Here is a 25,720-nt window from a genome sequence, read left to right on the forward strand (position 1 = left end):
GTGGCACTTACGCACGTTTCTGCGGCCTATCCCGGTCTCCCGACCCTGATTGTCGAGCGGTGCCCGCAGGCAGGTCTCGCTCTCCGATGCCACCTGCCGCTTAGGTCCGCTGACACCCCCATGGCGGGAAGGGTAATCCATGCTTCCTGTTAAACGCTCCCTCACAGCCCCATCCTCAGCAAGGTTCCCAGAAGTGGACATCCCAGAAGCTACTTCGGAAGTGCCTCTCCCTCCCTTCCAGATAGCTGAGGAAGCTGAGCCAATGGGTGGTACCCAGAAAAGCCATGCCCTTGCCAAATTCCCCTACCAGGATCATTTGCTCCGTTAATTTCACCAACCTTTAAGTGATGAGGACCAACAGCGGACTATAGTCCGTCCTCCTCCCTTCTCCCAGGCTCCCTCCAGTCACCAGCTTTCCTTCTCTTCAATTATTGAGCAGCTGCAGTTGGAAGTTCTCCGGTTTAAGGGCGGGGGGTGGGGGTTGGGGGGAGGGCTCGTTATCACGCCTTTGCACAGGAGCTGTGCCCAGGCCAGCGGACAGTCAACTCCCATCCAGAAACATGTCTTTCCCGATCCTTTGTCCTAGTTCACTCCTTCACATCCAGCTTGTCTTGAGGAAAAATAATAAAGTGTTGGAGAAAGTGAGACAAATTTTCACAAATAAGCCAGCTGCGCAGTTAACGGCTCTCCTTCCCTTGTCAACAGTTTTATTCGTTTTTAAGAATCATGCAGCAATCCATAAATGTTGCATCCTTGACGTCCCCAAAGTAGTGTGCCCACAAGTGTACTCCGAGGAGTGAGGGGTACACAGATGGCACGACAGGACACACAGACTCCCGTGTGCTAGGTGTGCAGATCCTAAAGCAAAGTGAGAAACCAGCATGCTGAGATCAGGTGGACAGGACACGAACTCTTCCCAGGTGAGATGGCTTACAGTGTGTGGATCTGTGCCCAGGCGATGCCCCAGCGTGGGCATGACCTCTGGGGAGGGGGGTGGGACTGGGTAGGGGAAGGAAAAAGGGCTCGAGGAGGCCAGGGTCATGGCACCACTCAGAAGTGAGCTCACAGGTGAGTTCAGACCTGAGCATGGCAGGAAGGAACCCCAAACTCAGGAGGGAGTCTGTGCCTTCATGGGAGAAGCCAGGCCCTGTCACAGGTTCTCTGGGTCACCTGCTTACAGATGATGGCTGGTCTCCAGATGATGGCTGGGGCATCTGCCCTGTTCCCTGACCAGGCTGAAGACCAGCATCTCTGGATGGGCTATTTCTAGGAATTTTTTTTTGCCCCCCTCTTTGGTCAGACCATGTGACATGCAGGGTCTTAGTTCCCAGACCAAGGATCAAACCTGCACCCCCTGCAGTGGAAGTGCAGAGTCTTAACCACCGGGCCACCAGTGAGAGTTCTACTTGCCAAAGAGCTAAATGAGAGCAGAGAGGTGAGGGGCTTGGGGAGAGAGCAGGAACTGTCTTGAGAAACAGGCATGAAGAGCCATTTCTCACCCAGGTCAGTCTTGGTTATGGAGCCAAGGCCTTGAGGAATCTCTCTGAGCCTCTTCCAGGAGAAGGCAGACCCTCCAGAAGGGGTGAAGACAATGGCTTCCTCTTACGGTTCCTGGGGTTCCTGGCCGCTGTGGCTCCTGTTTACTTGCCTCGCCTTCATCTCAAGTAACAGCACACTGTGAATACTACCTGCCGGGAGAGCAGGTGGGTCTGAATGCCGCCACCCCAGGCTCAGGGAGGTCCCCATTCCCTAACGTTTCTGGGGCTCAAACCTCAAGGAAATCAGGAAATGGGGTTATTGCTCAAATCTTAAATATGATAGGGGCCATACGAATGTTTCGGGGAGAGAAAGGACATGAAGTGGGGCCTGAAACGGCAGAGTCCGCTGCAGGATTTCAGAGAAGGTGGATGCAGGAAACTCAAGACAGAGGCAGAGATTCAGGCTTGGCTTGAGTAGTCTCTGTTGGGATTACAGGCCTCCCCACCCCCAGAGCAGGATGTAAACCACAGCCACCAAGCAGTGTGCGGGTCACCACCTGCCTGGCAGTGCAAAGAAACTACACAGAAGGTACGAAAGGTCCCCTGGGCACTGGGCTCGCTTCGAGGCCTTGGGAAGGACCTGAAAAGCTCTTCGAGGGTCACAATACCAACTATGAATTCAAGTCATTGTGGTGGACGTATCCTAGGGCTCTGTCAATCACGTATCTGCCTTGCAAACTGTTGGAACCAGCTTTGCTTCCCAGTCTCAGGCTCCACTAAACGACTTCTTCCAAAAGCCAGCAGACAATACACCTATCTGGGAGCCGGGAGGAATCCAGTGATAACACCAGTGTTGAGACATGAACGGTCAACAGCTTACGGTCTGGCCTTGCTGTTTCAGGGTGTCAGTTATATGTCCTACACAGGACTGGGGTGGGGTGGGGTGGACACATGATTTGAACAATACTTCTACATCTCTAATGAGCCTATGGAAGGTAGTACCTCCTCCTCCCCCATCAGGCTCAGCAGATCTGGGGGCGGGGGCAGGGGAGGACAACGGGTGGGGAGGGGAGCCCCCTGGACAACCCCTGGCCCCAGCTCAGCCCTTTCCCCAACTTCCTTTGGGGCTCCTGGGCACCAATTGAGAATCACCGGTCCACCCCCTCTCTCAACCTGTTTCTTCAACTATTTAAGAAAAGGGGGTGGAGATGGCTACAGTGGGGATAAGAAGGCCACTTGACAGGGCGGTAGTGATGAAACGTGATACCACTCCTTACATGTGCCCCTAACATGTGCCTGGCACATAGAAGGGGCCAAATGGTTTTTGCGATGTCACCGTAGGATGGAGTCCCAGGCCTTCTTGAGTGCACCTGATCATAAATAATCCTCCGGAAGGGAGTCATGTAACTAAGGGATTCTCAGATTCAAGCAAGATTTAGCCTCCTTCCTAAGCAGACAGACACATGAGGAACTGCCTCTGCCACCAGAAAGAAGCAAGAACTGTTTTCCCAACCAACCTTCCAGTGGTTGCCACTGTTTCCTGTCCTTGAGAAAGGAGCTCCTAACACTTTTTGAGGGGGAACTCCACTTCTAGCGCGATATGGCTTTCCCTTTTCGCAGGAGTCATCCCCCAAACCCCCACCCCGAACTGGAGGTTTCAGATTGGTTCATGATGTCCCAGAGACCAGAAAATGCTAGGTGTTTATAATGAAGTCACGCAGACGCCGAGTCCTCTTGGTCTACCCGCCTAAGGAGAAAAAAGATGCACAAGAAACAGCCGGTCCATGGGCCTCAGCTCCACCTGAAGGCCAAGATTCGGTGGAAACATTTTCAAAAAGTCTCTGCAGAGGGTCTCAGGAGTTGCAGTTCATCCCGTGGCTTTAGCCCTCAAGGAGCAAGGAGGCTTCTGGTCCCTTCTGAGAGGGGAAGGATCACGACTGCGGAAGAAGGCTGGGAGAAGGAGCAGGTGCCCTCAAGCATCCAGCTTGCACGTGGGTCTGAAGAGTCTCCACGTATCCTGCTGAGGATGCCCAGCAGGTCAGCGGTGCAGTGAGGCCAGGAAGGGATGCGAGGACAGGAGGAGGGCCCTGGTACACAGGCGGGGGTTCTCAGACGGCCAGAGGCCCCCACACACAGGGCCTGTCCTGGGGGTCCTCCAGGCTTCCAGACGACAAGCGCCGGCGCTGCGTGTTCCGACGACTCACCACGTTGTCATCGGCCTGCCAGGCACCTGAGAAGGGAAAGCAAGGTTACTGGAGCTGGACCTCCGGATCGGTCCAGATGGTGTCCCCAGCAGGGCAGCCTGGGAGTTCGGCACGAAAGCTGGTAGGCTGCCCTTGGAGCTCCCACGGTGTGCCAACCACAGCACGTGAGGAATCAGGAGCAGTGGTGCCCACTGGGCCAGGGACAGTCGCAGACACTGGGGCCCACAACGGCGGGACACACGGATGGTCCCTGCTTTCTGGGACCTTACCCTAGGACCCACATTTGTGTCTTTATTTGGTCTTAAAGTTTGCTTCAGTGTTACCGCAGACAAGGAAAAGAAACTGGGTCTAGCTGAGATTTTCATGAGGCAGGAGGAAGTGGATGGGAGGGAGAACAATAGGTTAATTTAGGCCCAGAGTGAGTGTTTGCTGTGGGGGCCAGGGTGGAGCAGGAAGTGCTTGGCTGTCCAGAGGATGCCAGGGGCCGAATGGCATAGGGGAGGACAGTGCAATGGCCATTCCTCTCTTTCTGCACCCAAATAGCCCGCTGAGGTTCGCTATCAGCTGGTGCCATCAACCCCAGGGGATGTTAGCCCCAGAGCCGTGGGGTCCCACAGGCACCATCCCCTAAACTCATCATCCTGTCCCCAGGCCGCAGCTCCTGCACCGGAAGCACCGGCTGCCCACGCTGGAAACGCCCAGAGCCCTGGATTCGGGCTTTTCTCTCCTTTCTGCTGTGTATCCAATCACGACCTCTGGCTTGTTCACCCTCTGCTGCTCTGTAGTTGCTATATCATGTCCGAGTCGTTGCAACCCCATGGACTGTAGCCTTCCAGGCTCCTCTGTCCATGGGATTCTCAGACAAGAATACTGGGGCGGGTTGCCATTTCCTTCTCCAGGGGATCTCTCTGACCCAGGGATCATCGAACCCAGGTCTCCTGCTTGGCAGGAAGGATTCTTTACTGCTGAGCCACCAAGCAAGTGCTGTTCACTCTCCGCTGCTGCTGCTGCTGCTGCTAAGTCGCTTCAGTCGTGTCTGACTCTGTGCGACCCCATAGACGGCAGCCCACCAGGCTCCACCGTCCTTGGGATTCTCCAGGCAAGAACACTGGAGTGGGCTACCATTTCCTTCTCCAATGCATGAAAGTGAAAAGTGAAAGTGAAGTCGCTCAGTTGTGTCCGACTCTTTGCGACCCCATGGACTGCAGCCCACCAGGCTCCTCTGCCCACGGGATTTTCCAGGCAAGAGTACTGGAGTGGGTTGCCATTGCCTTCTCCGGTTCACCCTCTAGTCATGTCTAAATCTATAAGTCAGAAAACCAGGTACACCCCCAACTTGTAACATACTGACTGTGTGACCCTGGGACAGGTCATTGTACTTGGAGTCCCGGTTTTCCTATCCATCAGATGGAAATGAGTACTTAGCCCCCAGAGCTGCTGGGAGAGCTAAGTGAGGCGACACGGCAGAGTGCTGAGCAGGGTGCCTGACTCTAGGCCCGCCCCCAGCCTTGTTCAGGTTCATCTCCTCCCAGCAGTCCTCCAGCCCACAGACTGGCTTCATCCATTCATTCCCTCCAGTGCAGCGAGAAACTCCTTCCAGGGGAGAGGAGGAAGCCCTAACCCCCTGGGGTTAGGGAAAGCCATCCAACCTCTGGCCTGAGAACCTCTAAGCTGCGTCTCCCAGCCTGTCCCACACGGCCCCCTGGCCAAAGAGAGTCCAGCGTGTGCCGACTTACTCCCCCACGGCCTGCACCACTGCCCCCCTCCTCATGCCGTGAAAATTGCTGAATCCCTGAATTCCTCCATTGCACTGTGACCTTCTCCTGGGCGGAGCCAAGAGCCACACCTGGCCCAGCAGGGGGCTCATTCCGAGGACGGAGCCCGTGACCCTGGACTGGGGGCCTGAGGCTCAGTATATTCTGTGACAGAGGCCACTCGTCAGGGTCTGGGGTCTGCCTTCGGTTAGGTCAGCCCAAGACACAAAACCCTTTAATGGCAAAAACACTAGGATTAAGTGGGTAGAAACTGTATTTCCCATAAAGTCCTGGTGCGATCATCCATCCTAAACCTCTGATACTAGCCTGCAGAGGGGAACCCTGGGCCAGAGGAGTCCGTGGAACAGGAAACTGTCAGGTATCTCTCTCAGCCAGACAGAATGTGGGGGTCCCTATTCCCTGGGGGCACCGCAGTCTGGCGCCCTCTAAGGATGGCCCTCTAAGTGTGACGATGGCATGACAAGTAGGCCAGATCGTCCTTGTAAGTTAAGAACCCCCAGAGAGAGTGAGTTGTTTGTTCAAGTATATAATTTGGTAGAACTCATACCTATTCCTCAATGTTTAGGGGGCAGGACTCCGGAACGGCGGCTGTTTGGTGGGAAAGACCAAAAGCAAATGGTAAACGAGAGAGAAGACACACAGACACACACGCACGTACGAAGTCAAAACGCCGTCGCTACACGGCTACCACCACCGGCCGCCAGGTCTGAATGCCTCAGTCCTTGCTACCAACGCCACCGGTCCAGTTCCTGAGCCAGGGCGCAGATATGGCTCCTTCTGAAACCACCTCAAGACTCAGACCTGAAGCCTCTGTGCTCGTGGGCTTCGTGACAGTACCCTTTCTTCTAAAAAGGGCCCCTGCTGGACCCTTGGCCAAACCTTGCTGCTGCTCGGCTCCTCCTGCTCAGAGGGCGAGCCTGGGTGTAGCAGATAAGCCATTCTGTCCAGCCCTCAGCCAGAAAAGGGAGCCTGGAGATCCAGGATCTTTCAGCAAGGATAGAGAAAGGTGCTTCTCGCTCAATTCCATCCTGGGGACTCAGAAATGGGAGAGTGGAGAGACCTCTAGAGGCAGATTTGGGAAGTACATCCAGGGTGCTTCTGCACACCCCTTCCTGTCTCTGAAAGTGTTAGTCGCTCAGTCACGTCCGACTCTTTTCGATCCCATGGACTGTAGCCCACCAGGCTCCTCTGTCCATGGAATTCTCCGGGCAAGGATACTGAAGTGGGTAGCCATTCCCTTCTCCAGGGCATCTTCCCAACCCAGGGATCCAACTCCAGTCTCCTGCATTGTAGGCAGATTCCTTACTGTCTGAGCCATCTTCCTGTCTCTGCCCAGCCACTAGTTAAATATAAGGGCTGTAACAGTTCCGACCATCCTGCAGGGTCTCTCCAGGAAAAGATGTTCATTTCAATTTTTCCTTAGTATCTGGGAAGTGTAACCCTTCCTAGTAATGTCGTAGTCTTGGGTTATTTCAGGTCTTCATAAGTACTTTTTGTTTTCTTCTTTTCTGGCCATGATGCATGGTTTGGGGGATCTTAGCTCCCTAACCAGGGATCGAACCTGGGCCATGGCAGTGAAAGCGCCAAGTCCTAACTACTGGACCACCAGGGAATTCCCTCCATAAGTATTTTACATTTCCTTGGCGATGCCCACTCCTGTACAATGCAGTCATTTAAAAACATTTGTATTTCCACTAAACCATATTATCTTTGCTTTTCCTCATCACTCCCCAGAGCCTTTTCACAGAACTGTCACTGGTCCCCTGACTACTATCCTGCCACTTGTGTGATACGCCATCATATTCCTTGCAACCACATCTACCTAGCATGCAATTCTAATCTGCTCGCCACCTACCCCTCTCAACTCAGATTTCCTCCCTTTGAGAATCTTTCAGAACAACCTCAGAATATACCATATTCTCACTCCCACCCTTAGTTTTCGGGTCCAAGAAGATCCAGAAGCTTCTTAGAGAAAAGGGGGCTGGATTGACACAGGTGCTCTCTCAGTGTCACTCCCACATGGGTGATGAGAGTGGGGAGGATGGGGACGCGAGCAGTCCTCACCACCAGCTGGGGATCCCGGCAGAGCACGTGTGTGGCTGGGGGCGGTGGACCACGGGATATTCCCCAGGCTCTGCTCCTCGCGGGCCCTCCGTGAGGGGACTGACATCCTTGTAGAGAGGGAGACCCTCGAAGAGTCCGAGAAGCTGTCTTGGCGGCCAAGCCAGCCTGCAGCACCTCAGTCATAGGGTGGAACTCAGAACTTCCAGCTGAGTGTGACGAAGTCTGTCTATTCCATGGGACCTACCAAAGTGGGTACTTCTGTCATTAACCCGACAGATCCTGCCAGAGAGTTCCCCAGCACTTTGCTCCCAGTGTGATGCTAACAGTGAACTGGAGAAACATGTACCGAGGGAGCAGATGCACTTGCCCTCTCCCATAAGAGCCTTTGAGACCTCTGGGTGAGGCTACGTAGGGACCCCTCGAGCACTTAGGCCTGGGCCCAGAGCAGCCACCCCAGCTATGTGCTTTCACACGGCCCGGACGGTGCGCTTGGTTTAATCTGAGAATGGCTGGCTCCTGAGATCACCATAAGGAATCCCAGGTCTCATTCCCCTCCTGCAAGCCCAGAGTGGAATAAAGATCCACCAGCAGGTTGGCCAGAGGGAGTTGGGGAGAGGAAGAAGCAAACAGAATGGGATCAGTTTCCACCTGCACGGCTGGTTGAAACAATTCCCAGCAGCTCCCTCTGCCAAAAAACAAGGGTGGGAAGGGCAGGGGGGTCCCCCAGGGGAGGCAGGAACCTAGACTTCTCTCTTAAAGCCCAGTGGGCACAGCTGCTACAGACACAGGGCAGAGTGAGGGCAGAGATGTCATCTTCCCCAAAGTGAAAGCGTTAAATCACTCAGTAGAGTCTGACTGTTTGTGACCCCATGGACTCACCAGGTTCCTCCATCCATGGGATTCTCCAGGCAACAATACTGGAGTGAGTAAGCCATGCCCTTCTCCGGGGGATCTTCCCGACCCAGGGATCGAACCTGGGTCTTCTGCATTGGGGGCAGATTCTTTACCATCTGAGCCACCAGGTAATCCCTGGTCATCTTCCCCAACTACTGACCAAAACAAATTCTTCCTGTAACCCTTGCCCCGGATGCATCCATTTTTGAGGAACAGGGATTCATCTATTCTCACAATTTTTTTTTTTTCCTTGAAAAAATCCCAGCATGTGGAATACAGGCCCTTGTCAGTTGGGAACGGAAGCCTCGGCAAGAGCCCCTCGGGTGTGCGCACGCCCAGCAAGCTCGGGGTCAGGCATGAGTGAACATGAACTTTCACAGAGTCTGGATAACATAAATGAGTTTCAAAATAAACAAACTGGACAGACAGACTTACACATTTGGCAAAAAGACATGAGAAACACATGGACAGACAGAAGCCAGGTAAGGAGCGGGAAGGCAGGAATGAAGTGGACCCTGGGCCCCAGCCGCTCCCGGCACAGACTTGGCAGGGTCAGCGCTAAGTGGGGAGGGACCGGAGGGCCCTTGGGAAGGCGTCTCTGGGAATTACAGCTTCCCCTGCTGCAAGCCTGCGCGGGGCCAGAGGGGTGAGGACCTGGGTCTTTCGCAGGCTGATGGAGAGTGGCAACCACAGGAGGCTGTCCCTCCAGCCCCATAGGCACGTCACCAAGCAATTAAAGCACTGGACCCACGACAAAGACGTGGGTGTCCTGAAGCGAAGGAAGTCTTCATTTCAGGGCACTTTAAAAGATTACAGAACCACGCCACGTGAAGGCAATCTCTGCTGTGAACCCAGGAGAGGCAACGTCGACCTAGATCACTGGGCAAGATGTGGCTTTAGAGGCCTGTTGGTGGAGCCCTTAGTGAGCAAGGAGCAGAGGGACCTCAGTGCCTAGAGTGTGACCGACAGATGAGCTTCTCCGGGAGAATGTATCCCAGATTCAGTTAAGCATCGTGGGAACACATCAGGGGCACCCTGATGGTCCTGATCGAATTTAGAGTTAAGGCTCCAGGGAGAGGAGGCACCCTTGAACCCTGATCTCTCCTCTGGGATCCACATCCAGTGAGCACAAAGCAACTGGTGGTCACCCAGGCCTCCCTGGGTCACAGAGCCACTCGCTCATCTATAAAACGCTGACTCTCAAATTCCTCTCTGATCCTAATGATCCACACTCCTCTGGGGAGTTGCAAGTTCCCTTTTCAAGGGCTCAGGGCTCTCTAAGACTTTCTCGAAGAGGTGGTGTCTGCCTCCAGTGCTGCTGATGGAAGCAAAACGTGGCCCCTGCCATGGGATCTGTAAGATTGTGATGGAGGCCAAATCGGAAGGACTGGGAGGGATTTTTGCCCTTTTTCTTCCTGCCCTAACAGTCTCGCTCAGAGCAGGGGTCTCTCTTTGCTCAAGGACTCTCCTTTCAGCAACCGGCTTCCAGCATCTTAACAAAGCCCATGCCTTCTTGCAGGAACTCCAAGGCGGGAGGTGGGTGTCCCAGGGTGAGAGCAGGGGTGTGAGCAGGGGAGGGAGCGTCTCCCACCAAGTTCATGTTCAGCAGACTGCCACTCACCAGGTAAGCAGACCTCAGAGCACAGCTTATTGTCCAGTGCTTTCACGCTGGCGATGTCAAAGTCATTGTTATTGTCACACTCCATACCTAGAAATGCGCATGTCCTCTGGCCTGTAACGGAGTTAAGGCAGTTAGAGAGGGGCTGGCTGTGTTTTTTCTCTGCTTTGCTGTCCTTAAAATAAAAATCTTAAGGATGGAGACAAAAAAAAAAATCATATCATATGTTTAAAAAAAAAAGACAGTAATTAAGTGGGTAAAGAGTGGACAAAAAAGGAATCAAACTGTTTGTGTTCTCCTGCTGTCCTGCTGTTTCTTTAACGGGCCCCTTTCCAGCCCTTGTTCCTGGGAAGTCAGACCCTGGGGAGGGCTGCAGGATGTGGGCCCAGGCCCAGAGCAGGAGTAAGTCAGCCTGGGAAGAGCTGGGGGGCCACCGGGGAAGCGACTCTGCCTCTGGCCCGTGACTGTGGGTTTGTATGGAGTATGTTTATGACCACAAGGCTCTGCGAAATGACTAATACATAAAACAGCAATTAAAGCTCTTCGGTTCCATAATCTTGCCCATCAAATCAAAGAATCGCTTAGTTCACAAAATTACAATTTATTTTCTGATGAGGCTTAATTTGTTATTCTGAGTACGTTTTAAGGCAGCAGTCCCCAACCTTTTAAGGGACTAGTTTCCTGGAAGACAGTTTTTCCACATACCAGAGGGTGGTGGGGGATGGTTTCAGGATGATTCAAGCTCATTACATTTATCGTGTACTTTATTTCTATTATTATTACATCAGCTGCACCTCAGATCATCAGGCATTAGATGCTGGAAGTTGGGGACCCCTGTTCTAAGGGACTGATCGGAAACCTAGAGTCATGTAAGATGGGGACAGTTTTAGACGTTATTTTTTTGAAGACTCTCCCCTTTTTTTTTTCTTGGTGGAAGGGAGAGGGAGAAACATACAGCTACCTTGCTGGGCTCTGGAATGTCAGACGGAAACCACTTGCTGCCCTGCACTTCCCAGAGGCTAATATTCTGCGGGGGCGACCATCACAATGGGGAACTCCAGTCCTAAAGACCTCCACCGCAGCGCCCAAACCCCGCTGGGCTGGGGCGGAGGCGCAGCCTGGGCCGCCACGCCCCTCCTCCCCGGCTCCGCCCCGTGCGCGTGCGCCCCGCACCCCGCCCCCCGCAGCGGCCAGCGCCAAAGCAGAAGCGGCGGGCATGACGCCTGCGTCCAGGCTGGGATCCGGGTCTGCTCTGGAGGTCGCCCTTCCGCGGAGGCGCCTCGCAGCAGCGGAGGGAAGAGACACCGGTTCCTGGGCCGCCGGGGCCTCCCCTCGCAGGTGGGAGCCCCAGCCCCGCCCGATCCTGCTCCCTGCTCTGTCTGCAGGCCCCCTCTAGGCTTACAGATGTGATTGACCTTCTTTACCAAAAAGAAAGAGTCGCAGATGTAGAAAGCAAACTTATGGTTGGGAGGGGGGAGAGGAGGAGGGCTAAACTGCGAGATCGGGATTGACATACAGGCACTGCTGTGTGTAAAACAGCTAACTGGTAAGAAGGGCCCAATGCATAGGGCAGGGCACTCCACTCAGTACAGGGTAATGACCTATGTGGGAAAGGCTCTAAATAAGAGCGGTTGTAGCTATATGTATGCATGTAATAAAATGTTATACACGATACATTATATACAATATATATATAGTATATATATAATATATTGTACATATATATTGTGTACCTATGTTTGTATGTATACAATGAAATATTATACATGATACTTATTATACCTTGTACATATATTATATATATATAATATATTGTACATAGGTTATGTACCTATATGTATGTGTGTATATAATATTATACATGATACTTATTATATCTTGTACATATATTATATATTGTGTATATATAATATATTGTACATATATATTGTGTACCTATATGTATGTATATAATAAAATATTATACATGATACTTATATCTTGTACATACATTATATATTGTATATATTGTACATATATGTTGTGTATATATATTATGTCTTGTACACATATTATATATTGTATATATATATATTATATATATAATGGATTCATTTTGCCACATAGCAGAAACTAACACAACATCGTAAACCAACTACTCCAACTTAGGAGAAAAACCCAGATATAACCGAGGCTTAAATGACAGTAAAGAGAATCGCCCCAATAGCTCACAGAACGCTGGCCTGTCCTGAGCTGCCGAAGTCTCCCCCAGCCGTCACCGTGCCCCCTGCTGCTAAGGCCCCCCTGCTAGGCTGTAACAACAGCCCTTTTCTTCACTAAAGCAAAACCAGACCTGCAGTCCTTCCCAAGTCCTTCCCAAGCGATGGAAACTGCCCTCTGCTCCTGCTGCAGCTCAGCTCCAGGGCTGCCCGACCAGCTCCAGGAGACTGCTGAGAAGCTGAAGCAGGAAGGAAGGTGATGGGAGTTGCCCAAGGAGCTTCAGAATCTACTCCACGCAGATGGAGAACCACCTGAATGATATCTTCTGCAACCTTGGCTCAAGGGCCCGGAAAAAGCTGGGAAGGCCACTGAGGTCCTCGGATACCCTGCTGGCTTTTTGATATTTCATCAAGAAGACAACATTTCTCCAAAGCCGCACCCTTGAGCAGTGCCACCCAGTCACACCGGTGCCCCTTTCTGTACCGTTTAGCGAATACCCAGGAAAGAAATATGATAACAGGGAGCCAAAGACCAGGTCTTTTACCATCTTCTTGTGTGGGCGATGCGTCCTCTTCCTCTAGAACATCGTTCCCCTAGGACAGAAGGAAGGCGCTATGAGTCCAGAAAGCAGTGACATGAGTGTACTGAGTGGCCGAAAACAGCGCTAACCAGCCTCCTGGTCTCTATGCGTTTCCCATCCACGTGAGACGGCTCAGAGGCTGAGCAGAGGCAGACTTTGCTTGGCGAGGCAGGATCGGCCGGCAGGGACCAGGTCTGAGGCGCATTACAAACGGATCCTAGGACTCTCAAGAATTGTCTTGGTAATGGTTTAGCTCACACTGTCTCTCTAAGGTGGATGTCAAAGTTGTGAATTGAAAAAGCAAACTGTGAGATCAAAACACTTTCAGAAATTCCTTAGGATCCCAAACCCTGTCCAGATATGCCTTTGAGAACTTGTGGCTCAAAAAAGAGTTCTGGCGTCCCCACTGTGAGCCGAGTGCTCCTATACTGCCCCACAGCTGGGTCTAAGCACTTCTCATGCTGAATTACAATCCTGACTCCTCCACCGGATGGAGCTTCTGGATGGGTGGAGTGGGTGGGGGGCAGGCTAAAGCCACGCCACTTGATCAGTGTCCCCCCACTGCCAGGAAGCACTCGTGAGCCGGCTGTCCCGGGTGAATACTAAGCGAACGGAGGACAAACACCCTCTCGAGGGTCTGGCCTAGAAGACTTCTCTCTAGAACTTTCTCCACGCCTATTACACTGAGACCAGCGCCCTCGCTAATCGGGGCAGTCCTTGGGCTCTGCACCCGCCTCTTAACAGGCTTCTTCCAGAACAGCTCCCATCCCATTCACACCCTCTGCCAGCACTGAAGGCCCCTAGACTGGGGAGGGGGCACCACCGTCCTCCGCCTGGCTGTTACCTCTGCGTCCTGCTCCTCGACGGCGAGGCCCATGAAGTTGCAGTCTGGAGATGCCGCGGGCGTCACCTGCAGAAGAGCGGCAAAAATCAAGGTGCAGACACCACCAGCTCACCTCCCCAGCTCGCCTGGCAGCAAACCCAAACCAAGTCCTCAGGACAGAAGTGGTGCCAAACCAAAGATCAGATACGAGGGCATTTTTGACTTAAGGACGCGGTACCCTGTTTTCTGAGGCTCCCTTCCCGAGCACCGGGGGGGCTTTGTGATCTCCCTGGCAGACCCTGGATTGAGCTGCTTGGGATGAGCCTGCAGAACAAGAGCAGCGAGAGTCATCCCTTACCCCCCACTTACCTCTTCTTCATCTGAGGGGGTCCTGCTGGCAGCCCGGGGGGAGGGGAGGGCCTCCCCCTCCTCTTCCGTGCCAGGGGCGATGTAGGAGCCGGACATGGAGGAGACGGTGTCGGTGCTGATCTGGGAGTGCTGGCTCTGGGACGACACCATGGACATGACCGACTGGGCCAGGCTGCTGCTGGCAGGGTCTTTGGAGACAGGAGTTGGGGGAAGGAGATGGAGATCAGGCACGGCTGCTGTGAGTTCCCTGGGAGCAGGGTTCTCTCCCCGCACCCAGGGGGCCGTGAGGACCATGGCAGCCTGGCCTTGCCCTCACCAAACAGGGTTTAGATTTAAGGTTTGCCAAGGTTTGGCTCCTTTACACTTCATTTTATTTAAGTTTAAATTTTTTTCTTTTTGGCCATGCTGTGGGCCATGCAGGATCCTGGGTCCCCGACCAGGGATTAAACCTGAGCCCCTGGCATTGGAAGCTCGGAGTCTGAATCACTGGACCCCAGGGAAATCCCTCTCCTTTACATTTTAGAGCTCCGAACTCAACCTCAGGGGTGAGGGATTTGCTTTTGCCTGTTACGATGTTAAAAGAAATCTTACGACAGTAGGACTGGGAGCAAGATACCTGCCTTCCCCCTAGCTGGGTGGCAAGACCACCCTCTCGTTGCAAGACCCCGAGTCCCACTTCCCTCTCAAGTCGGGCCCTACTTGGCGCGGCCGCTGAGGTATCACTTGGCTGCTTCCCCAGTCCATCCCGGAGGAAATACTAGAAGCGTCACGGACTCCCGCCCTCCTCAGGTACCTTCTGGGGAGGAAATCGTGGAGGAGAGCGGGGTTCCCGTGCAGGACGACTGGTCAATAGCTCCTGACGATGACAGGGTCAGGTTCTCACTTTCTGGGGTGACACCGCATTCCTGGGGAGAGGCAGAGTCGGAGGGAAGGAGTCAGGGTAGGGGGCCCGGGCCAGGGATGGCGGGGGCTGACGTGCAAGGCAGGGCCGGCTTCTCCTCTGTCATCACTTCTCTGCAGCCCTGACCCGGGGTGGCTGGCTGTCTCCCGGGGGAGGTGTGAGCGCCTCCTGCCCGAGGCCCAGCATCTGCTGGAGCCACACAAAGGCGGCAGCTCAGATGACCCAGGTCAGCTAGCAGCTGTGACATGGGGCACCCCAGGCTTCCCCAGGATTACAAACAGCTCTCCTTCTGAACGGGAAGAACACAAAACCAGTCAAGGCCCCAGAGCCCCCCTGGGCTTCTCCTCTGGGATGGGGGGGTTGGTTCCAGCTCGATGGATCTAACATAAACACCATCTCCCTCCCCAGCCCGCACCGGTCCCCCACCCCGCCATCCGTCACCTGGGCTCGTAACCTCAGTCCACCCCGGACAGATGCAAAGGTCTGCTGGTTCTCTCTCCATACCCCATTCTTTCTCCTCCAGGCGTTCTTTTCTTAAAACTGTAGTTCAGGTGTTCCCCCCTGCCTAGCTCTGTCTGTCTCCTGCCTGATCCTGTCTGCACACCTCTGCCCGGGGGTCCCTGGTCAAGCCAAGTTCCCGCTGTACCACTGGCCTGCTCAGGGCCCCCACTTCTGCTCTGTGCTTCACATGTACTGTCCCTAGGACCAGGAATGTTTCTCTTGCCTTCCTCTTCAATGTCTGAGAAGCAGTAGAGGCACAGAGTCCTAACCATTTGACAGCCCGGGAATTCTCCATGGATCACTTTTTTTGTGTGACCCATTTTAAAAGTCTTTATTGAATTTGTTACAATATTGTTTCTGTTTTATGTTATGTTTAGCTCCCTGACCAGGGATCGAACCTGCGCCCTGCTTTGGAAGGCGAAGTTGTAACCACTGGACCGCCAGGGAGGTCCCGCCACGGACCACTTTTTAAAGTGAGCATCCCTGCTCCTAGCCTCGACCCTCCCTTACCTGATCCACTGATCCACGGTACCACCTGCCACATACACTCTGACTGTCTTTGACTGTCCTGCGTGTCCACCCCACCCCAACTGCCAAGCCTATAATAAGTACCACGAGGGCAGGACTTTAGTGTCTCCCCATTGTTGCTATTCTTAGCACAGAAGATCACGCCTGGTCAGATACACAGGCTCCATTCTTTGTTGAACGAATGAGTCTAGTGACACCTTTGCTGTGACTCAGAGAGTGTTCAGAAGGTGTGATGAGTGAATGGGAGCAGATGGACCGGAAGAGGCCGGCAGGCAGGAAGGAAAGGACTCAGAGTCCAAAACCCAGCAAGGATGGAGCATATATTACCTCTCCGAGACGCTGGCCTGACGGTCTCTGAGACAGCTGTGTCTCAGATTCACTGCAGGAACGCTCATCGTCCTCTTCGGGCAGCACAGAAGAATTCTGAGAGATGGATCTGCATGAGGCCGTAGGGAGAAATAGTTGCAGCCAATGCCCACTTAAAGACTGGAACTAGCCCGCACTCCCATCAACCAGATGTCAGAGGGAGCAGAGGACCGTGGGGGGAACTGCAGGGAATTTACCTCTTAGGAAGGAGTGGAGACATGGGAAAGGGTACCGAGGGGTCTGAGACCTCTTCTGGGTGTCAGAAAAACCTGAGTTCCCCCTTTTGCTCCTTCAAATAGCTGTGTCCGAACTTTGGGAAAACCACTGACATTTTTAGGGTTTCAGTATTTTCATCTGTAAAACACCCTCCTTTTCTCCACCAGGGAAACTGATATGATGACTTGTGCCTGTGCATGCACGCTCCGTTGTGCCTGACTCTTTGCCACCCCGTGGGCTGTAGCCCGCCGGGGTCCTCTGTCCCTGGAATTTTCTAGGCAAGAATATTGGAGTGGGTTGCCATTTCCTCCTCCAGGGGATCTTCCCCATTCAGGGATTGAACCCACGTCTCCTGCATTGCAGGCATATTCTTTACCACCATGCCACCCGGAGAAGCTCCATGACTTGTGCCAAGGTGGATGTAAATACTTAAGAAATACAGATCACAAGCTTCCTTCAGTCCTCAGACTAAGGGACGCTCCCCAGGGATGCTCCCCTAGATGACCGTAATGATGTCATCTTCTCTGTCCCTTATACCCTCCTCCCAAAACAGAACACGTTAAGTTTTATCCGTCTGGATCCTCCTAAGGACCCATGTACCATCTTATTTTCCTCTCCTAAGGGATGGGATAACTCCCCCTCAGGCGTCGTTAGCCCAGGTCTCCAGTGAAATGAGCAGCTCTGGCAACAGCCCAGAGGGTCTATGCCGCCCCCGGGACCCAGGTCTGGAGTGAGCACGGAGGAATGGAAGGATGGACCGAAAGCATCGCGTCAGGGACCCCAGGGCCAACGCAGTCGCTCGCCACCTACTCACTTGGAGACACTCTTTTTGAGCTTGAGTCCTTGGCTGCCGCAGTCGGAGAGGCGGTCGAGGGGGGAGAAGGTGCGGACGGGAGGCAGGTGGCCGTCGCTGCCGTAGGAAGGCAGCATTCCTGAGAGGTGTCGGTCTCCAAGCACGTGGAGCGGGGGCACCGCTGGGGACGGGGTGAGGGGCCCGTTGAGGGCCTCCAGGAGAGACACCACCTCATAACCTGGCGGGATGTTCTCTGAGGACTGGGGGGATCAGAGACAGGGTGAAAAACTAATTAGATAACTTTTCATTTTATGGTATGAGTGTGTTTCTTCCTCTGTGGTGGAAAAATGCATCCTTTTATATCTAGTCTGGGGGTTCTGCCAAGAAAAACTTCTGTATTAGAGGCAGAAGAAAGAGAAAATATCAGAGAACCACATGTGCTGAGACTCTACTTATACATGAGCTTCTTCTTAATAATGCTTATTTTTTGATTATAATAGAAATATGTGTTCTTTACAGGAAATTTGGAAAACACCTAAAAATGGAAAGAAAGAAAAAAATCAACAACTGAGTCACCAAAATTGATAACTTTCGCTAGCATTCTAGTGTATTTTCTTCCAATTTTTTTCCCTCCGTATTATTTACACAGTTGTGATCAACCTGTAAATAATAATTTTATACCAAGCTTATTTCACAGAACAAAATATTTTCCTTCACATGTGTCCCTTTTCATAGATACCATAGCTTTCCTAATTCTTCCACTAGTGCTAGCTAGTTAACTGCATCCATTTCCTGCTGTAAGCAGCACTTTGATGAACATCTGTTCATTTATTATGCACACATCTCTTTTTTTCAGATCATTTTCTGGGTATTAAATTCTAAGACCTTAGATTACCAAGTCCAAAGGTTCTTTTTTTTTTCAATTATTAATTTTATTAAATCTTCACCCTATCATACACCTCTTTTTTTTATTTTTATAAAGCCATTTTAAAGTTTCATTTTATTATTATTATTATTTTTTGACTTGTCGTGTAGCATGCAGGTCTTAGTTCCACAACCAGGGATCAAACCAGTGGCCCCTGCATTGGAAGTACAGAGTCCTAACAACTGCACCACCAGGGAAATCCCCAAGTACAAATGTTTTTTAAGGCTCTTGATATATATAGCTGTTTGTTTTTTACAGTGAACTTTCTAGGTATACTCCTATAAGCAGAACAGAACACCTATTTTAACTGCTTTCTGGACAGCATGGGTTATCTTTAAAAAAGGAAGTTTCTAAATTTGAAAGGTGAAAAATGATCTCTCATTTTAACTTGCATGTTGTTGATTTTTAATGTGATTGACTTTTAAAATTTTAATGTGTTTGATCATTAACCAGCTATGTTTTCTCTTTTGAGAAATTTCTTATATATATCTTTGCCCATTTATCTATTATTTCATTCAGGTGAGTTATTCTAGAGATCCTAGCCTTTCCTCTGATTACATTTTGTTGTGCCTACATTTTTTTCTTTATAGGATTTATTGATTGCCTTTTAACTTGGGCCATCTTTTACATATGTAAAGTTTAAAGTTTTTTATGTGATAAAATCTACATGTTCTTGTTTTGGGTTGTTTTCAAGCTTAGAGAACCCACTTAGAGAACCCCCATCCATAGTCAACTGAAGAATCATCTGTAAAATATTCTAGGTTTTTAAGGTTTGGTTTGCTTTGTCTTTAGGGTAGTTAACTAGTTACTCCACCTGGAATTCATTATCTGATAAGGAGTGAAGTGCTAAACTAACTGATTTTTCTTCCCTAAATAGCTACCTAATCATTCCAGTACCACTTACTGAATAATTAATAATTAATCTCTTCCACTCACATGTTAACCTAAAGACAAGACCTTCTAGTCTGTAACTACAAAGCTCGGAAGCTTTGCACCATCACTTACACTATGAGACCAAGGTGAATTATTTCATCTACTTGGCTCCTAGTATCTGAAGCCATGAAACCGGATAAAGAAAAATAGTCACCTTCTCTGAGGATTCAGATAAAAATAGTAAGCTGACTCTAAACCTCAAACAATCATCCTCTTGTTTCTGCCTGGGGGCGTTCCAGAACTGACCCCAGCTCCGCAGTGAAACAGCAAGCCGCTGGTTCTAGAGATGGTAAATATTAACTGGATACTGAGTTCCCCAGGTGGAAAGGGGAGGTTTTAACGATCAGAACCTCTTTTTCCACTGTCCTATCGGGGGGTTCTAACACAATGCGATCTCGGCCAGCTTACTCAATACTTCAGAGTGCCAAGATTCAATTACTTGCTGCCAAGCCACGTGAAGAAGGAAGGACAGAAGGTGAAAAAATAAAAGCCCAACTTACGGAATGCTCTTCTGAGTCGGAGGTCTGGGATGAGAGGATAGGGTTGAAGCTGGCTGGGGAGAGGGGGCCCAGTTTTTTCCTCATGGCTCGGATTTGGAGCAGTGCCCGGAAGGCTGCGAAGAAGGAAACAGGACTTGGGGGAGTCAGGAGGGACTAGAGCCTCCACGGAAGACGTCCCGGCGGGGGGCGGGGGTGGTGACCTGGGGGCCCGGCGGGGCCTCGGGGGCTTACGCAGTCGGCAGATGGGGCAGTTGTTGGCCTGGTAGCGCAGGGTGTCGGCGCAGCTGTTACACAAGCAGAGGTGGCGACAGGGCAGGATCAGGGTGTCCCGCACGTCAGAGAGGCACACCACGCACTCAGCGCTGTTGTCGCTCACCTCGTCCTCAGCCACCTGGCCGGGGGGAGAAGCTGGCCAGTGTCACAGAGACCCTCACGACCCATGCTTTACGTTAGTATTCATCCGTTCATTTTACGTGGATCGGTTTTAAAGTCTTCATTGAACTTGTTACAATAGTGCCTGTTTTATTTATTTATTCTTTTTTTTTTTTTTTAGTTCTACCACTTTATTGCTACCAACCCATTTCCCTCCACCCTCGGGCACACATGCTCAGTCATGTAACCCCATGGACTTCAGCCCGCCAGGCTCCTCTGTCCATGGACTTTTCCAGGCAAGAATACTGGAGTGGGTTGCCGTTTCCTTCTCCATATTTATTCTTTTTTATGTTTTGGTTTTTTCACTGCAAGGCATGTGGGAGCTCAGCCCCCTGACCGGGATTGAACCTGCAACCCCTGTGTTGGAGGCTAACTCTCAACCGCTGGACCCCCCACCAGGGAAATCCCCCATACTTTCTTGAGAAGGCAGCTTGCCTGCAGAGATGAGACAATATGAACAGAATCTTGCACCTACATTGAACTTGATAGTCTACCAAGTGCATGTGCACACCCAGTTTCACCTCTGGCAACTGTTCATGCCAAGCTCCTCCACTGGGGCTGAGATCCCGTCCTGGCCATCAGTCAGAGCTGAAGGAGCCCAGGAGGCCACACAGGGAAGGAGGGGAGAGATGAACTGAGGGACCAAGGAACTGGGTGAGCAGAGCCCCGCAGAAGAACCCATCCAAACCAGCCCATTGTTTCATTTCCAAATTCAAATATAATTATAATCCTCTGAAATGAGGAAGAAGAAATACCCTTCTAGGACCAGACAAATTTCAGAGTTGGGTGTGCTAAATTCCTAGATCCTGGCTGGATCAGAGACAGTCTCACCCTGCCTTCTGGGAAGAGGACATTCAGAACTGTGGATGGGGGACTTCCCTGGTGGTCCAGGAGTTAAGCCTGTGCTTCCACTGCAGCGGGTCAGGGTTTGATCCCTGGTAGGGGAACTAAGAGCCCATATCCTGCAGGGAAAGGCCAAAAAAAAAAAAAAAAACAAACCATGGATGGAACTTGCCTTAGATTCTTGCGTGTTGTACTTGTTTTCAATCCCATAGATCTCCTGAAGGAGGTAGCTGACCCCATCCACCTGAAGAATAAATGGAAAAGTGCAAGGGCAGCCTGGTTCTAATGAAAGATAAAAGTGGGAACTTACCATCTCCACCATGAACCTCCTTTGGTAACCAAGGACTACCGATTCACAATGGAAACAATTGAAGGCCTAGACAAGTACAGGGTGCCCTTATTTACTTACATGTTCTCTCTGGGAGAGAAAAGAAAATCTGATGCTTAATTCACCCACTCTTTTGTCCAACAGGGAACATGAACATTCATAAATACAACAGTAATCCCTTGTACTGTAGGTCACTATGACAGAGCCTAGAGACTAGGAAAAGGGTGGAAGACCACAGGTCAAAATAGACGCATTAGCTAGCTATGGAATGAAACCTTACACAAATGAAGGAATGGAAATAAGAAAGAGAAGAAATGGGCAAGGAAAAGGGGGGAAGGGAACATGCAGAAGCTGAGAGAGAGCAGGCTCTGGAAGGAGGGGCCGATTGCACCCCTCCCCCACTACTGAGCCACCCCCATCGCCGATAGGTGGGCAAAATTACCCGTTAGTCCTTTGAAGAGCCGACTCATTGGAAAAGACCCTGATGCTGGGAAAGATTGAGGGTAGGAGGAAAAGGGCATGACAGAGGATGAGATGGTTGAATGGCATCACTGACTCAATGGACATGAGTTTGAGCAAACTCCGGGAGGCGGTGAAAGATAGGGAAGCCTGGTGTGCTGCAGTCCATGGGGTCGCAAGGAGTCGGATACGAACTTAGCAACTGAACAAGTCCTGCCTCTTAAAAACCCCCAACTTCAGGACTTTCCTGGTAGTCCAGTAGTTAGGACTCAGCGCTCTCACTTCTGGGGCCCAGGTTCAGTCCCTGGTCAGGGAACTAAGATCTTGAATGCTGTGTGGCCAAAAATTAAAACCCCAACTTCAAGGCCCAGTTCAACGCCCACAGCCTGAGCCACGTCTGCCAAAACTGGCCCCTCCGTGCTTCCTCATGCCAGCTCAGTCCTCATTCCCCCTACTCCCAGCGATCCCTTCCCCCGAGGCCCAGTTCGTTATCGATTGCACATTCTGGTCTCCAGTTAGACAAGGCCTGTTGCTGATGCCAATCTAGCAACAGAAGAAGAGATAAACCAACTCCCTTGCGGTACCCGAGCCTTCCCACCCCACGCAGGCGTCCTGGAGAAAGGCCTCCCCTTGAGGCAACTCACTGAGGCCCGGCCTTTCCAGGCAGCAGCCCCCGGGCTCAGGCCCTGTCATCTCCTCTGCCTCTCTTAAAACTTGCTTTAATGTAGTGATGATACTGGGAAGGACATTATCAACGAATTCATACTAAGGTATGACTGACTACTATTGACCTCATTAAGGGTGGAGAGCGCTTAGTACCTGAAAGAATGAAGAATTAGAATTTCATGAACCTACAGTCTGTTTACACAGTGAAGTAAGGCAGAAAGAGAAAACAAATATATTAACTCATATATATGGAATCTAGAAAGATGACACTGATGAACCTATTTGTAGGAACGGAATGGAAACGCAGATAGAATGGACCCAGGAGGGGAAGGGAAGAATGCATTAATGGAGAAAGTAGCATCAACATATATACACTATCATGTGTCAAACAGAGAGCTGGTGACAAGCTGCTGTCTAACACAGGGAGCCCAGTCTGGTGATCTGCGATGACCAAGAAGGGTGGGATGGGGGCAGGGGAGGGAGGCTCTAGAGGGAGGGGATACATGTATCATTACGGCTGATCTGCGTTGTTGTATGGCAGAAACCAACACAATATTGTAAAGCGATTTTCCTCCAGTTAAAAACATTTTTTAAAAAATGAAATTAAAAAAAAAAAAAGAATTTCAGATATTTGTTGGCCATCGTGAAAGAGCGAGGCTTTCTTCACATCTCAACCAAGGCCTACCGTGCCCCACGCTTGACCACCCCTCACCCTCCACGTGATGAGCAACCCTCGCTGGGCAATGCCACCGACTCCACTCTCCCCTCCCGTCCTCCACGGCTCTGCCCCGGCCTCAGGGGTCTGGACTTCCAAGCAGACACTTGCATGACTTGCCCACCATCCTGGAAGGGGGCAGATGGCCAGCAGATTTTGAATTTGAGAAAAAGCAATGTTGGGATACGTTAAGCCAAGAGCTCTAATTGGCCCTGAATCAGACCCTGATAGTTTATCCTTGAAGCTGCAAATGTTAGTTTCTCAGCCTGGCATTTTCAATAAAAAGAGTTCTCCCTAAACCTAATGTCAGGAGACAAATCTCAGTCCTTTCATTTTCCGAAGTCCTTTGCTCAGCTACTGGCCGCCTCACCACCAACAATTCTGGAACAACAGACCCCCAAATTGGTATTCCTTTCAGGCCACCCAAGTCGTTTCTAACACAGAAAAGCATCCCTTTTTGCTTTTCTTCTTTGATTAAAAACAAAAAAAAAGGGCAGGGAAGGGGGAAGAAGAGTGCTTAGCTAAACAGTGGGGAGAGAGAGAGAGAGAGTGAGGGGGGAAACACCACCAGCCCCTGGCCCGTGAATACTCACCACTTGTTTCTGTTTGAGGGGCTTGACGCAGAAAGTGCCGTCTGAGTGCTGGAGCGAAAACACGAAGAGATGACCGTTACGACAAGGAAGAAGGGAGACGAGGACCAGCTGTTCCCCCGTTACTTCCCTCAGCTAGGCACGCTCTTGGATCCCCCCACCCCGCCCCAGAGAGTGGAATGACAGACTCCTCCTTCGGGAAGGGTCCTCGAGCACGTAGTCTAGCCCTTCTGATTTAAGAAGACAAAACGAGGCCTTAGGAGTCTCGGGGCATCAGCAAGCTTCTGGCCGAGCTGGAACTCGGCCCTGTGCGGCCCTGGGTGTGCAGGGGGTGCTCCCCCCGGCTTCCCGCAGCCTCCCAGCCAGACCCGCTCTGCCGAACCCAGGCAGCCAGAGAAGGGGCCGCCACGCGTGCTCGGAGGAGAGACAGAGCAGCGCGTGCCAAAGCGAGGCCCATACCGCCAGCCACTGACCTTTTCAAAAGTGCCCAGCAGGACGTGGCAGTGGCCAAAATACTCTGAAAGAAAGAAAGGCACACGGATGGGGAAGAAGAAAGCTAACGACACAGCTCGACCCCACCCACCTTCCCCGAGCCCCTGCGACCCTCTGGCTTCACAGGGAGGGCGAGGTTAAGTCACCCAGTAGGGCTGTCGGTGCCCGAGGAGGCTGGGAGCAGGAGGGCGCCGGGATGTGGAAACCTATGCCCACGGAGGAGCCTTGTGGACCTGAGGCTGCAGTCGCTGCCAGCCTGCCTGCCACAAACGGGCCTGCGTGCGGCCCAGAAGACAGGAAGCACCCGTACCATCGCCTTCATCCACCACGGCGTGGACCACCAACGGGTAAACCTCCCGGTCTAGGTCGAAGCCAAGCTGAAGGGAAAGAAAAGAAGAAAGGGAGGGAGGAGGGGGATTTACACTCAGAGGACACAGTGATCCATCCGAAAGGGAGGCCTTAACTTCATCCCAGCTCCTCACCCATCAACCTGCTAACTACCCGGTGGTTTAGTCTGTAAGTCGTGTCTGACTCTTGCAACAGCACGGACTTCAGCCCACCAGGCTCCTCTATCCCTGGGATTTTCCAGGCAAGCATCCTGGAGTGGGTTGCCGTTTCCAACTACCTACATCCACTGAGTTGAAGGCCACCAGTCTCTCTGTAAGGAACCTCACAGATGTAAAGGCTTCTAATCTGTAGGTCTTTCCTTTGGGCACAGCTTTCTTAAAATATCCTAGGTTAACTAAGGGGCTGCTCTGGGATAGAAAATTAGATGTGTCCTTCCCAGGGCATGAAGGCATTAGAAGGCTGAAGGGGAGCACGCCTTTGAGCACCTGGGCTGGTTCTGTGCTGCCGGCCGGGGTCCCGAGGAGCTCCCACACCCTGCGGGTCTGTGCGTGGAACCTGCCCTGCGCTTTCTCCCGGCGGCTGGTCCGCTCCGCCAGCCGGCTGCTCACCTCCTCTTCCGCCCACTCGGAGGGGTCCACGGTGTGTGAGGGCAGGCAGAACTGCTGGCACACCCCGCGCTTATAGTGCACTGTCTCCGACTGCAGGCTGTTGTCTCTGGGGATGTAGCTGTTGGTCAAAGTGGGAAGCAAAGCACAAGTTACCGTCTCGCCCAGAGGATCTGATGGTTTCCTCTGTTCCGTGTCTGTTGTCAATTATCAACAGGCTCTGAGTATAGAGTGGAACAGAAAAAAAAAAGAAAAAAGACCTCCTTATAAATCTCTTTTCTTTGCCCTTGCTTGGTGATGCTATTGAAGTTATCTATGTAGGGACTTCCCTATGAGGGCTTCCCAGGTGGCACTAGTAAAGAGTCTGCCTGCCAATGCAGGAGATGCAAGAGACTTGGGTTTGATCCCAGGGTTTGATCTCCAGGTCGGGAAGATCCCCCGGAGGAGGAAATGGCAACCCACTCCAGCATTCTTGCCTGGAGAATCCCGTGGACAGAGGAGCCTGGCGGGCTACAGTCCATGGGGCCGCAAAGAGTCGGACACGACTGAGTGAGCGTTGGTGGTTCAGTGATTAA

General features: G+C 51.7%; 1 protein-coding gene and 1 non-coding gene across 4 annotated transcripts in view; both read right to left on the reverse strand.

Annotated features, from left to right (window-relative positions):
* Window positions 1-690: 690 nt before the first annotated feature.
* RNF157 (ring finger protein 157) overlaps window positions 691-25,720 on the reverse strand; it is a 75,980-nt gene continuing 50,950 nt past the window's right edge. For all 3 annotated transcript variants that reach the window (XM_065909010.1, XM_065909013.1, XM_065909012.1), the window contains 15 exons: window positions 25,149-25,266; window positions 24,503-24,569; window positions 24,174-24,217; window positions 23,704-23,751; window positions 21,115-21,186; window positions 19,899-20,058; window positions 19,668-19,780; window positions 17,331-17,569; window positions 16,262-16,370; window positions 14,798-14,909; window positions 14,005-14,192; window positions 13,657-13,722; window positions 12,777-12,825; window positions 10,037-10,147; window positions 691-3,708 (listed from right to left, as the gene is read on the reverse strand). In XM_065909010.1, coding sequence (XP_065765082.1) covers window positions 3,587-3,708; window positions 10,037-10,147; window positions 12,777-12,825; window positions 13,657-13,722; window positions 14,005-14,192; window positions 14,798-14,909; window positions 16,262-16,370; window positions 17,331-17,569; window positions 19,668-19,780; window positions 19,899-20,058; window positions 21,115-21,186; window positions 23,704-23,751; window positions 24,174-24,217; window positions 24,503-24,569; window positions 25,149-25,266 — 1,618 coding nt within the window. In that variant the 3' untranslated portion in view covers window positions 691-3,586. The remainder of the gene's footprint in view (window positions 3,709-10,036; window positions 10,148-12,776; window positions 12,826-13,656; window positions 13,723-14,004; window positions 14,193-14,797; window positions 14,910-16,261; window positions 16,371-17,330; window positions 17,570-19,667; window positions 19,781-19,898; window positions 20,059-21,114; window positions 21,187-23,703; window positions 23,752-24,173; window positions 24,218-24,502; window positions 24,570-25,148; window positions 25,267-25,720) is intronic.
* TRNAE-UUC (transfer RNA glutamic acid (anticodon UUC)) lies at window positions 6,998-7,069 on the reverse strand. The gene has a single exon. It is a non-coding gene; the product is annotated as a tRNA-Glu (tRNA).

Source organism: Muntiacus reevesi, chromosome 18, assembly GCF_963930625.1.
Source record: "Muntiacus reevesi chromosome 18, mMunRee1.1, whole genome shotgun sequence".
In the NCBI taxonomy this organism is placed as follows: domain Eukaryota; kingdom Metazoa; phylum Chordata; class Mammalia; order Artiodactyla; family Cervidae; genus Muntiacus; species Muntiacus reevesi.